The 14,372-nt window shown below is 37.2% G+C and overlaps 1 protein-coding gene across 1 annotated transcript in view; it reads right to left on the bottom strand.

Moving 5' to 3' along the window:
* Pli (E3 ubiquitin-protein ligase pellino) overlaps positions 1-14,372 on the bottom strand; it is a 34,092-nt gene that overhangs the window by 604 nt on the left and 19,116 nt on the right. Inside the window, exons 3-9 of the mRNA XM_018017663.2 lie at positions 5,027-5,119; positions 2,157-2,388; positions 953-1,144; positions 697-885; positions 529-627; positions 311-464; positions 69-246 (exon numbers count right to left, since the gene is read on the bottom strand). Of these exons, the coding sequence (XP_017873152.1) occupies positions 69-246; positions 311-464; positions 529-627; positions 697-885; positions 953-1,144; positions 2,157-2,388; positions 5,027-5,119 (1,137 nt within the window). The remainder of the gene's footprint in view (positions 1-68; positions 247-310; positions 465-528; positions 628-696; positions 886-952; positions 1,145-2,156; positions 2,389-5,026; positions 5,120-14,372) is intronic.

The following is a 14,372-nucleotide window of genomic DNA, read 5'->3' as shown; positions in this document are numbered from 1 at the left end:
ATGATAAATAAAAACGAAGATGATTAAGAAATTTTCTTTATATTATGACCGAAGTGAAGTGCTCATACTTGACAGTTTTCTCAGTCGCCATGTGTCCACATGGATTGAACGCGAATGTGGGTGCACCCACATCCACATAGAAGGCCGGCTCTAGGCCCATACATAAGGTAACAACTGGCCCCAATTCTAGGCACATAGGACAACGGCGAGCACCAGTATTCTCATCCTGACCCCAGTCATGATGACCTGTTGGACAAGAAACTCTCGATCTTTAGCACAAAATTTTCCATCAAAGACTAGATGAACTTACCCTGCACATGGCCGCAGTTTAAGTACACATAAGGCTGATTAACCTGATCACTGATATTTACTTTACGTGGTATAACCAATGTATTAAGGCCCACCGGGCACTGTGGACGACCCGCGTTAATGGCATCGATAAGCTTTTCCAAATCGTGTTTGGTCTGTAAATACGAAGAGTGGGTTATTAAGGTCAATCAAAATAATGGTTCAGTTCATGTTTATTACCGGTGAATGCTGCAAACCCTCGGCGGAACGCCAGAGCAGCGTTGCGCCGCAGAGATCAATGAGTGTGCCATCCTGCAATATGTTGCATTCATCATAGATCTGGGCAAATGAGAGCATATAAATTAGATACACTTCGCTTTTTATAGACATTATAAACATGTTACGTACAGGCTGACCCTTTTGTTGTGCCGAACGCGATTCGCGCAGGCTGAAGACATCGCCACCCACGGAGCACTCGCGCCATAGGCCGCACTTGGCGTTGCCGCCGCAGAACGAGCCCTTGGGGTGCATTATTAAGACACCATTAGTGGTCAGACCGTCGATTTCCACATTATCTTGCCATTTTGTGGCCTTTTCCTGCAAACAACAATGAAGCTCATTAGCATGAGAATTTCATAAAGAGTTTGGTTTACAGTTTACTTACGCCCAAAAATATGTTTCTGCTCGAATCAAATCCGGCGGCAAAGATTTTTGCCTTGGCGGGCTCACATCGATTCACCAAAATGCGGCACGCAAAACGAGAAATCGTGCTCTGCATTACCTTCGCATCCTTCTTATCACCGGGCAACGTGTCCATTACAACGAAATCGATGGGCGATTCTGACGAGCGTCCCACCTAAAAATAGTGGAGCCATAGTCTGATTAGTCAAAGCAATTGCTGATTAGGCCCTCATTGATTGACCTAGCTTGTATCTACACACACACACACACACACACGCACATACACACACACACAGACACGCATACTTAGTGCAACACTCAACTGCCATTCGATCCATCTATCAATGTTCAAATAAATGCCATATCATGCAATATTGGTATTTCACTTCAAACTCGTAAGGAAGTGCAAATGAAATTGGACGCGTTGCCATGCCAGAGCCGAAACGGTAATCAATATAAATTATAAATAGATTTATCCTTATACTCAATGTCAAAACTAACGCAAATTATGGAATGACTAAGCTTTTATCGACTGAAACAAATATATAATTTAGTGAGCTAAAGTTCAGGTTAACAATATATGTTGAAACGTTGAAAATAAATTGGAATTATAATTTTTGATAAGCAAAAAAAAAACTTGGTTTTGACTTTGAATTGTTCTAGAAATTATTTTCACAATTTTATCATTTGTTTTTGTTTTTATCTTTTTTATATTCTTCTTTTTTCCTTTTTATGATTTATATTTAAAGTTTATTCAATATTGAAATAAATGTAAAATTGTTGATATGTTCGATTTCTTATATAACCTCAAAAATTGACTTTGATACGAAAACATTTTAAAAGATGAAAATTTGTTTAGAGTCATATCACTGCAATCTACTACTACTACTACTATTGAAAGTGTTTGGCGCATACAAGCTAAGGAGGCCGGATTCTCCAGTCAGATCCCACATTCCAGGGGAGAATATAACCAGTCGAGCCTTCGGAAGTGTGAGAGTTTCCAAATTATTCATAAATAAATAACCTATGTTATTTCATTTGGGACTAAATCGATTTATCCTCGCAAGAAACTATTCTCTAATTCCTAATCCATCTCTTATACATATATTTATTTCCTTTTGTAATCACTCACAAATATGTTTGCATTTTGTACTTCAATTGGTCTCTCTTCTCTTTTATGAACTCACCTGAAACATATCCGTTTCTGTGTCCTCCTTGTACTCGACAATGACGGCCTGACTGCGTGATAGTGTGTACGATATAGAGTGCTGGTTGGCATCCAGTATAGCCTTCGATGTCTGTGGTGATTGTACGATATAGTGTTTGGATCGCTTGACGCCGCTCGGCTCCGTGCGTTTGTGCAGCACGAATTTGGAGCGCCGACGGCCGCGATCGCCCTGCGGCAAGTAGCCATTGTAGCTGCAAATGAAACGAAATGAAACAATATTGTACTCATGAGTCTAGAGTTATTTGGCTGATTTATTATCAAAGCAGTGCATGCTGCGTTAGAGAGACACACAGACCCCAGTCAGCGTATCAGTCTCCATTTTGGGACTACGAATATTACGAAACCCACAGCGAGAACAATTTGTTTCATTTGTTTTATAGGTCAAGTTCTGCGTCGGTCGGCAATGTGTTTACACAATCAGTCATGCCTTGCCCATACTCCAGCCCTAGACACGAATAATGAGTTGAAATACCATATACCATAAGGGAATTTTTTCGAATAGAGTACATTGGCGAGTCAATAAGTTAATTACCAGCTCATTACTGGAATTCTATGGGTTTCTTTCTATATACACAGCCAACAGAGAAGTTTTTAGGTTGTCAAATGGTTTGCGCTCTAAAAGATCTCTTAATATCATTTGCGGCTGTCGATCGCACAGAGATCGCTCTTTGATTAGCTAAAAGGCACGCACACTGCCCATCAAAGGCCTAGATCGAAGAGTTTATTACCACGGTGCTTTAAAAATAGTTTTTATTGATTAAATAATTATGTGCGCTATTACAATTATAGCAAATTGAGGTAATAGTGTTAGGAAAACATGAAACATTAATGTTGAGATAATAACTTTAGCTAAATAAAGGCTTTTACTGAATTTAATTGCTTCGATATCTTTTAATTGCCTTATATTTATTGTGTATTTTTTCGAATACATAAGCCCACAGAACTCATAAATACCTAGATAAAAAAAGTTCCATTTCTACCTAACATTTGACAATTTAATGAGCTGACAGCCCACATAAAATTACAATAATAATGTTGTATAGTATACGATTTTATTAACAAGCATTTCGAAAACGTGCCGATGAACCCAAACCCTTAGTGTGTATACAAAAACACTATAATTGCTTGGCAATTTCTATGGAATAGAATATCCAACATGGGATATATAAATACATATGAAGTTCCTGGAAAATCAAAGTGAAAAAAGCAACAAAAATAATTCGAACAAAATAAACAAGGTCTGAGCATAGTGGGAAATGTGGACATTTGAGACCCGTAATTACTCGGACACTAATGCTAGTGATGTTATGATATATTAATGTTCACATTTAAGAAGTTGTAAATGATATTTAACGCATTAGTAAAGCGAGACGACAGTGGGACGACGACGACAACAAAAATAAAGAAGCAAAAAAAGAAACCAAAGCAACAGAAATAAAAGTTGTTTTGTTCAAATTTGACGGGAACAATTAAGACCTGGTACGAGCATGAGACAAATGCCTTGACTGCTCTTGAATACTATATACGGGGATTGCCTTCACAATTGTCTTTATATCATATATCACCAAGCAGCGAGACGAAGACATTCGAACGGTGTACGATCCATTGCGGTGCTCAGAAATGAAAAACATTTGAACAGTTGTTGTAGACGAGCCTCTGTTGAGCCTTGAGTTGTGGAGCTGGGGAAGATGCACTACAGCACTTATACGGCGATAAGCTAGTGCTAATGACAATGACTCAGGCGCAAGCACATTTGACTCACGTGTGAGTCAGCTAACGCGTGCGCGCCGGGTAATCAGCGCAATGTCAAATGTCTCTGGTCAGACAGAGTCAGAGACTGGGAGAGAGAGAGATAGAGAGAGGGAGAGAGGGAGCGGGGCAGACAGACAGCCATCAAGATGTACAAGCGGGCATCGCAGCTGCCGGCCGAAATCATCAATCTCAGAGCGCTGCCGGCTGCAGCGTGAATCTAATTTATGTGCCTAACTGGCTGACTGACTCCCCAGCCAACCGGCTAACCGGCCAAACGACCGACTGACTGACCAAAACCAAACTGGTTGCGGCTTACAGCGTTACAGAGCAGCAAGAGTTAAGCCCTTTGTTCTATAGACGCCCCAGCACGGTTGGCTTGCACAGGTCAGGCAACACTGTACACAGCTGGAAGGCAGGGCAACGCACACTGGAGCAAGAGCATGGGAAATATCAACGAAAATCAGTAAGAGATCATAAATAAGAATTTTATTACACTCATTGACATTTTTACAATTGTTTAATTTTAGTATTAATAAAACAGAATTTTATAAGATTTTTTTTTATGTATATATACATATATTTTTCTTCTTTTATTTGTTGCTTATCTTTTTTGATATTGTATTAATCTGTCGGTCAATGCCATCTATAGACCGAAGCTACGAACAAACCATCTGCCCAAGCATCCAATTAATAACTTTAGTTCTAAGCTTGACTTAAGCCGCAATGGATTTTCGTTTATAATTTTTGGTATGAGCCGCATTCAGTTGGGATTATTTGAGGATCTTAGTTTTACCATAAATAAAAGTAATCTGTAAAACAGATTAATGACTAGAACTTTAAGCCAGAACCGGCTCATATAAAATTAGGCCATAATAACAATAAGCTAAAGCTCTTTAATCTTGAAAACATCTAAACCTGTCTACGTTGCAGCACTGCAAAGGTTTTTAAAAAAAACTTTTACAAAATATAATTTAAATGAAATAAAAAAACTATTTAGAAAATTTTAAATAAAAATAAAATTGAACCAGTTTAAAGACATGGAATCTTTTAAGAATACTTTGAAATCATGGCACTTACCCAAGTATAACCAACTCTCCGTATCGCAATCGGGGTTTATCGTGCCCATCGCCAGCGTCTTCAGCCAGTATGGGAGATTCTGTTCCGTCGGTTCTGTAATGCAAATAGAGAATATCAAATTTGAATTAGATCAAATGTTGTTTACAAAAGAAAAGTTTAGTGCATAATATAGTTAAGTAACTGCCGGAGCTGACCTCTAATCTCATATGATATAATACTCGGCGGTGGCGCCGCTTTGTTTAGAGCTCTGAAGGGGAATACAAACACAAACAATAAAAGTAATATAATAAAAGAAACTTTTTTCTTTCTGTTTTTTGCTTTGTAAGTTCGTAAGTTAAGGCAAAACAATTTCAGAGTAGAAATACAAATGCCAAAGGAATTGCTCATTTCCAAGCATTTGCTTCGCTGCCAGTTGGAGAATTTCAAATGGGGGAAATATTAAAGGCATCCCATTCTCTCTCCCTCTATCTGTCTCTCTTTCGCTCTTTTTCTCTCCCTTTGCATTACAATGCATTTTACTGTACGCCTTTTGTTCAACTCATAAGCATGTAAATTTGACACTGACTCTGTCAGCTGAAGTCATAGAAATTTCTTTAGTGCAACACCTCAAGTTACCTGTCCAGTCCACACTAATAGCAGGCTATGCGCTTTTGGGGCCAAGCTGTCAGTAATGAAAAGGCGATAGAATAGATAACTCGGTATCTCATTAGCCTGAGAAGCGGATAGCTCTCTTTTATTTATTTATTTTTTGGGGCACGTCATATACATTTTTACAGCAATCTAATAAAGCAACTTGGCGCCGGTTGACGCCTACACAAGCCAGGGGGGCACGCCCCACCCAACCCCAGCAACCAGTCCACGTGGCAGCCGGCAACCGGCAACTGCCAACTGACAACGGGCAAATGAATTTTACCCCGGTTTAAACTGGACTAGACTGGGCCAGAGGGTGGCCTGGGCTGGGCGGCTGGCTGACGAAATGCTTTGGGGTTGCATTGATTTTTGCTCGTTGCATTTAAACTTGCTCCCCTTTTTGCCAGTTGGCAAGCAGCGGGTCAAGAGGCGAGCGGTGGGCGGTGCAGGCACTTGAAATTGTGCAGCGCAGACAGAAATTGTGCGCATAAAGAGTGTGTGCGGGGGCGTTGTGGGGCGGGCACACAGACTGTGGCGTGTGCAAGGTAAATAGAAATGCTCTATGTCTGTCGACATGTTGCTGGGCATCAAATTAGCGCTCCGGCGTTGTTTAGATGCACACGCGTGCAGCTAAGCAGATAGATGTATATATATATATATAAATATATATGCATACATGTATGGATATGGATAGACGTACCATTTGCCCGTACAGTCTGATCTGCAGCTCAAACCAGACATAACGTTGACTGACTCAGCCTCAGAGGTCGTAAATCAAATGGAAAAGCACATTAACAGCGCTGCAAATTCAGCTAACAGTTGACTGTTAGCCCTCAGCTGCAGCACTGTTATTTAACAGGGCACTCAGCCTCAGCGGCCGTAAACCAATTCGAAAATCACATTAACAGTGCCTCAATTTCTGCTAACAGTTGACTGTTAATCCTCAACTGCAGCGCTGTTATTTAACAGTGCTCTGTCTTGAGACTTGTTTACTTCACACAACTTGGCCAAAATGCATTTGAGCACATAATTTACATATATTTATCTTAGTTAAAAGAAAAAAAAAGATGTCAGGTTAACAATGTTTATTTTGTTTGGAATGACCTATAAATATTTATTTAGGTTTAGTAATGATATAAATAATGTATGTGATAATGACTAGGCAAACGAAATTATTTTAAATTAATAAGTTGACTTTAACTTCATAGCTAAGGAGTAGCTGTAGCTCAAAAAATAACTCTCATATCTTTCAGGTATCATTTAAATTTCTTTTTGAAGCAATTTTTTTATTATTTTTAATATTCATATTTTTCTTTTCTTTTGTGCTTTGTTTAGATTATGTAAGTATGCAATCCTAATTATTGTAAAGCTGCCAGTACCGTTATCTAGCAGTCATGTAGTCGACAGTATGTGTGCATTTAATTTAATTAACAAATCTAAAGCGTAAAAGTGCCGCAATTTAACAAGAAATCTCTTTAAAACAAGAATTTTTTTGTTGTTTTTTTTTTTTTCACAGCGAGTGTATCTATTTAGACAACTTAAATTAAAGCAAATATTTTGTCAACGACAACAAAACAATTGCCAGAAATATGCGTACAGAGTTGAATAATGTGTGTGCTTCATAACAGCTGCCCAAATGGAAGAATTGTCAATTCGATTTGGAGGGGGCGGAGACGTGCCCAAAAATTAAAAAAAGGGCCACAGCTATAAATCTGAATACTTAAAAGCTTTAACAGAATTTCCAGTTACGAAATGGAAAAACTATTTGCGTTTCTTGTTAGCCACAAACACACACAAACACTCACATACACACACACAATCAGCTGTTTGTAGGGCCACAGTGCTTATCGATTTTCAAACTGGCAGCGAAAGAGTAAAGGCATTCTGCTTCCATTTCAGGTGGTTATTTCTTTTTTTAAACTGCATATATACATATATGTATAGTATATATAGAACTGTATAGTAAGTAGCAGAATTTAACACGCGTATCCATGAGATACGGCGGCGCAAATTTAGATACCGAAACGCCGCTAGTCGGTGTATCAATTTGTGTGTGTGTGTGTGTGTGTGTGTTTGTCTATGTATTTGTTTAGTTGCCACCAACGTCATTTGAAGGGAAATCAATTTTTAACCAAGTCAGAATTTGTATGTGTGTGTGTGTGTGTGTGTGTGTGTGTGTGGGTTCGAAAGGCATAAAAATGTATATTATATACGTTAGACTGCCAAACACACGCGCTTGTTTTGCTATTGCCTGACAACATGCCGCAATCGATATTTGTTGCTGATGTTGTTGTTGCTTTTCTTTTTGCCTTTGCTATTCGTGTTGTGCCACATGCAACGCAATTGGCGCGGCAATCGCATTACAATAAATTCACCTTTTCAGCTCGAAAAGGCGGACCATTGCATGCCAACCTAACAAGTGCATTGTGGCCCAGCTCTGAGCTAATGTCAGGAACAGGGCAAAGGATACAAAAAAAAAAAAAAAATCAGGCCAGTTTGCACTGTGGTGCACGGCAGGAACGCGGTCGTGCTTCACTTGGCCTGATTTTAATGTCACGAGTGCAGGCACACAATATAGCCAATATGTATACATACATATATGTATTTATGTATGTATATATGTATGTATATAGCTTTTATGCAAATGAAATAGATTATTATTGCTTATATATTCATTTGATTACGCGCACAGCCGAGTATTTCGATGCTAATGACTGCCTCTAATTGACCTTACGAAGGGCTTTTAGCTAATTTAGCTTAGTACCTTAGCCCTTCGAAAGGTCAAGCTGTCAGTGACACTCAACTAAGAATCCATTTAGATAAACGATGTGCTATACTGAACATAATTCAAACTAAACACACTGCGTGGTCATCTAAGCCAACTCGATGCATATCCTTCCTTTTGATCTATCCGCATTGGCCCAAGCTGATTGATGGAACACAATTTGTTTATTGAAGGTCTTGGTCCTTTGAAATAGAAAGGAAATTTTGACAGCTGAGATTGAAATGATTTTCTGCTTACACATATTCCTGTTTTTCGAAAATTATAGCATATATTCATATTTGAACATTCTATAATCATAATCATTTTATAATAGTATATCATTTAATCATAAAATACTTTCGGAAGTTCAAAAAGTAGTATGAGTTATACCATTTCACTTATTTGTTTATTATAGATTAGAATTAATCTAAAACTAAGATAAAGTTAACAATTTAACACTGAAAACTGGGGCCTTTGGCTTGTCAGTCATTTAACATTTTGACATCTAGTATAAATGCAAGAGCAACACCTGCAAACGCAGGTAAATGCGCTAATAGATATTGAGTTTCTTCTTCAATCAAAACAAATACAAATACAACAAATAATATATGCATATACATGTGTATTTGATGTTCGCTTGGGCAGCTGAAATCGGAGCTGATTGTGAGCATGTCAAGTGTCTGCTGAATAGCTGAAATGTGCAACCTGCAAGTTCGCCGCTTGTCAGCAAAAGTGCAAATGAAAGATTAAACAATAAGCAAAGGGAACAATGGCACCGCAGGGCAACCCAAATAGACAAAGCCAACAAACAGCTGAGAGGGCGACAGAGAAAGGCGACACCTTTCGCAGGTGCCCAATGATGCTCTGATCCATGGTATGGCAGGTGTTTCGTTACCATATTTTATGGCCAAATTTGTGGCTGTGCTTCGTTTGGCTGATGGCACTTCAGACCGCTTCATTCATATGCCAAAGGTGTAGCAGCTGTACACATATATATTTCTATCTGTGTATTTGCAAATATGTATCTCTGTGTGTGTGCGTGTGTATGTGTATCTGGCGGCCTTTGCCACAGCTGTTTGCATTTCAAGAATGAAATTCTCAACGTGCAGATACAAACGCGAACAGTCAGACAAAGAAAGAGAGACGGAGAGAGAGAGAGACCGAAAAAACTCGTTCTTCCAGCAAAAATCGAGCAGAAAGCGTGGAGGGAGTAACAAATTGCAGAGCATAAAATATGCGCAGCTGAAATCCAAAAATAATGCGAAAAAAATACTCACAAGCCACAAGATTGTTTTCAAAGAAACAGCTAGAACTTTGCGGATTAAGATGCTTAAAGATGCAGATGCACAAAGAGATAAACAAGCAGATACAAACATATACATAAAGATCATTTTCAAGATACCAAAATACACTCACACATACACACATACACATTGAAATTTACATAAAGTTATATATAGAGATAAACAACAGCATTATCAGTCCGTCTTACACGCCCATTTGGCACGCCCTTTGCCCTGGGCTGCGAGACTTGTTAGCGACGGCTTACTAATTCCGTTTATGCAAATCTCCATGTCAATTTCTAAACAACTTTTCATCCGCCTGGCCAGCAGCAGACTAAACAAAGTTGCTTTATTGTCATTTTGGAGTTGTTTGTTACATAAGCGACACAGGTTTTAGTTTAGGTTACGTCTACCTATATATACATTTCTATATACATATATGAGGCTGTCAATATCTTTTTGCACATTTGTTTATGTTAAATAAGCAACAACAATAAAAACATTGGCAGCAAGCGAGTGTTTGGTGTTTGGTTTTTCTTTGCCGGTTTTTGCTCTTCAGAAGCTTTTTTGGTTCGACTTGTTTGTTTGTTGTTCGTTTGGCTATGCAGCAGCACGTTTCAAACTATTTTCTATGCCGTTTTGGGGCAAACAACAAATTTGCAAGTACTCCAGCAGCAACACAACAGCAACAGCATTTAAGCCGGGCTAAAATTATACAAAGAGAAGCAAAACACCAACAACAACAACAATCAGTCCAAGCAGCTAGCCAAGCATGACTCGTTACTCTGCCACACTGAAGACTGCTCTTGTGCACGCTCGACTCGGCTGTTGCTACGTTAGATTTGATACCCTAACGCAGGCAGGGCATATTACATATGCAAAACAGAAGAATGATGGGGAAACACATAAAGATGAGATAAAAAGATAAGGTAATAACGAAATGAAAAAGTCAATATAAATATATTTATATTTTAATTTGGGTTAATACAAAATAAACTATATTAATTATTAATAAATCTTTTGTAAATTTGAAAATTAGCATTTTTTAATTGCAAAAAATAAAATATTTTATTAATTGCAATCATTTTTTTCTGTTTTATTTAATTTTATTATTATTTTATACATTTTATTTTAATTTAACTTTGTATTATTATTAGTATTATATTTATTTATTATTAATTATTTATTTAATAATTATTATTATTTATTATTAATTTTTTTTATATTGTATATATGTATAAATATAATCATTAATATTATTATTATTATTTTGATTTTTTTTTTAGAGCATTTAGTATTCGTTACGAGCACACCTGATTATTTTTGTGGCATTCTTTTTATATACGTTGGGCTTAGCTAGATTTTGGTCACTGTTTATGCATTTTCTTTAGCTGGCTGACAATTTTCGCAATTTTTGTTGCCCGTTTTGGACTAAAAATAAACAGGCAGAGAAAACGCAAATTGATTCGAAGCGAGTCGCATGGAGAGCAGCTTTGCCTACCCAAAGCATTTGCTGTGGTAATAGTTTCGCTTTTCATTGTGGAGCATTGGCAGGCGCCCAGGCTTTGTCAACGTTTCGCCATTGTTTTGGTGTATAAATATTTTTGGGCCAATGACTGTCACAATTTCTCGCTGTCGTAATGCAGAAGAGTTAAAGCCATATTGAAACGAACTAATGGGCAACTACTAGCTGAAATTGAAATTGCTCGAGCCCCAAGTGCTCAACGCCAATCGAACCGCAACTGCGCTTTTCTTATTGTCTATGAAAACATGAATATGCAAATATCATCTTTTATGACCAACGACGTCGCTATTTTAATAAACAAATGCGACTAGAGCTGAGCTGAGCTGGGCTGGGCTGGGCAAGGCTGGGTTGAACTGTGCCATAGAACAATGGCAACCGATGCGCTGTGCGTGATTGCGAGCTGATTGAACGGCTAAGCCTTTATGCAATGAGGAATAGTGAATGTGAACATATGTGAATAAAGTACTGTTATCTCTTCAAAGCCACTTTGGAACTAGATATAACCGCATTTTTATAAGGAGGTAAGGGTTCAATGAGGCGGAAAGCAGCACTGATAATGACAAATCAAGAACATGATAATAAACCAATAAATAATCTATTGACTAGCAGAGAATACTCTTTTTTGACTGTCAAAAATATATATATAAAAAAAAAAAAATTATTTTTCAGCTTTTTATACAAAATTGTTATAGCTAGCAAATTAAATATTGTATATTTTACAATTAAGCTGGTTTACACAATTTTATAAGCACGATTATATGACATTATGAAAGTGATATTTTAATTAATACTATGAATTGGAAACACGTTCTATGTAGCTCAGAAATAAACACAGACTGGAGTATAAAAATATCCAATATCATAATAGATATAGCTAACTTATAATAGAGTTGAATTCAGGATTGAATAATTGATTCTTGTAAATCCAAAATATTTATACACAATTTTGGTATATAAATATACATATTATTTTCCAACACTTTTTCTAGTCTTACAAGGCAAGCAATATATACAATTTGCTAGGGTATCAGCAGCGGCAGATAATTGCAGTTGTTGTAGCATTTATATGTGCGCTGGAAACTACTTATTCCATTAATTAACATATGCTGTCATCTAATAGTGAACATATGCCATCATATAATGCTACGAAAATCGATGGCATTTTAATTAACCACAGCTCAGATAAGACAACTGCACATGAAATACACCCACACATATATACATATATAAATTTATATACACATGCATAGACATATATAATCTGTATATTATTCGTTGTAGACTATCTTTCATTCGGCATTTTCCATTGATTAAAACGTAAAGCAATTCATTAGGTCACGATATATTTAATTTAGTTTAAGTAAAAAGGAAATAGATTATTTAACGATATCTATCGTAAATAATTTGATACGATAATGAATGTAGTTGGCAACATGAACTCGGACTCTGAACTACCAAATCGAATTGTACTAAAGGTTTAATATGTCTGCGCACTATGGACTTTATATATACACCGCTTAAGTTAGTATATCAATCATTCAGTTTGTTTCCTTTTTGGATTAGGAACTAGTGAACGCGTGGCATGCATATGGCTTATAAGAAACCAGGTCTAAAAGTTTCCTAAATTAAAAAGTCTATTGAAATATAAATATGAAATTGAAATATTCATATATGCAACAAGTAATATTGTAAGTCAAATTTATGGAATCGGCTTAAGTTGGCTCAACCTTTTATTTAGAAGAGCTTCATTCACACAGATATTGTGGTTCTGTCGGGCCTGTGAATTTTATAAATTTAGCATTTTTACTTTGTGAAAAATTAATGGCGTCAGGTTGTTAAACTCATTAGCTCGAAAATGGCCACACAAAAACCTTACAGAGTATAATTAAAAGCAATAAATAAGCAAATGCTTTATTCGCGGATTCGGACTAGAAGAGCTTCCATTCACGTATACACAATGATATGCAAATTGAAGATGATAGGGTTTATTTATATATATAAAAAAACATAAATTATAAATATCAAGTAGTGCTTTAAAATATAATTAAATTATTTAAAATGTAATGGTCTACTCTAATCATGTCATACTAATTACATTTTGTGCAAAACCAATATACTCTGTCTGTGCATTTTTAATGGGTATCGTCGTATAATGAGAAGAAAATGCAAACAAACCAAATTGACTTCATGAGCCATTTGGTAATTTATTGCGTGGGTGTTGGTCGCATTTCGTTTGCTCTGCTCCCTAGTTAAATTCACTTAATTAAGTCATTTTCGTTTGGCTCCAAGCGGAAATTGAAGCTTGTAGAGTTTGAAAACCAAAAAATAAACAAGGCAGGTGACATAATTGTTGCACATTAACTTTAACAGAAAGAAAATGAGCGAACATCAATTATAAATGTTGCACAAGTTGCGAAAAGCAAAACAAAACCAAAATTGATGAAATTGTCGTCTTAGATGCATGTTCGTATACCATTATGGCATACTGGCAAGCAGAAGCAGCTAGCAGAGCCGAGTTAGGCAACCTGAAACTTGGAAAATGTCAAAAATCTAGATAAAATTCACCGAGTCTTATGCAAAGAGTTCTATGGAATGGAAAATAGTAGACAGCGAAATATATTTATGGACTCTGGTATATACATATATTGGGCTGGCAGTCGAAAGTAGAACGGGCATCGATACTTTATCAGAGCAGCCATTATCGACGAGGCGTAAAGAACCAAGTATTGACCCACTTCGGCACCCATAGGTGCACTTTTGGGGGAATGCGAGTGTGTGTGTGTGTGTGTGTGTGACTCTCCTCGTAGAAGTGTAGATCAATCACAAATGCGCTCAAGGTATTTTATTTTCTTTTTATACCCTGAACCCATTTTCAATGGGAAATCAGGGTATAATGGTTTTGTTGAAATGTATGTAACAGGGAGAAGGAGGCGTGGCAGACCCCACAAAGTATATATATTCTTGATCAGGGTGACGAGCTGAGTTGATTTGGCCCTGTCCGTCTGTCTGTCCGTCTGTCCGTCTGTCCGTCTGTCCGTCTGTCCGTATGTATGAACGCGTCGATTTCAGAAGATATAAGAGCTAGAGACTTCAAATTTTTTTTAAAATGTCCGTAATTACAGCGCGCATATCAAGTTTATCATT

The sequence above is a fragment of the Drosophila arizonae genome, chromosome 2 (genome assembly GCF_054131065.1).
Source record: "Drosophila arizonae isolate 15081-1271.41 chromosome 2, UAZ_ARI_1.0, whole genome shotgun sequence".
NCBI classification, from domain to species: domain Eukaryota; kingdom Metazoa; phylum Arthropoda; class Insecta; order Diptera; family Drosophilidae; genus Drosophila; species Drosophila arizonae.
This window is presented reverse-complemented; position numbering and strand designations above follow the sequence as displayed.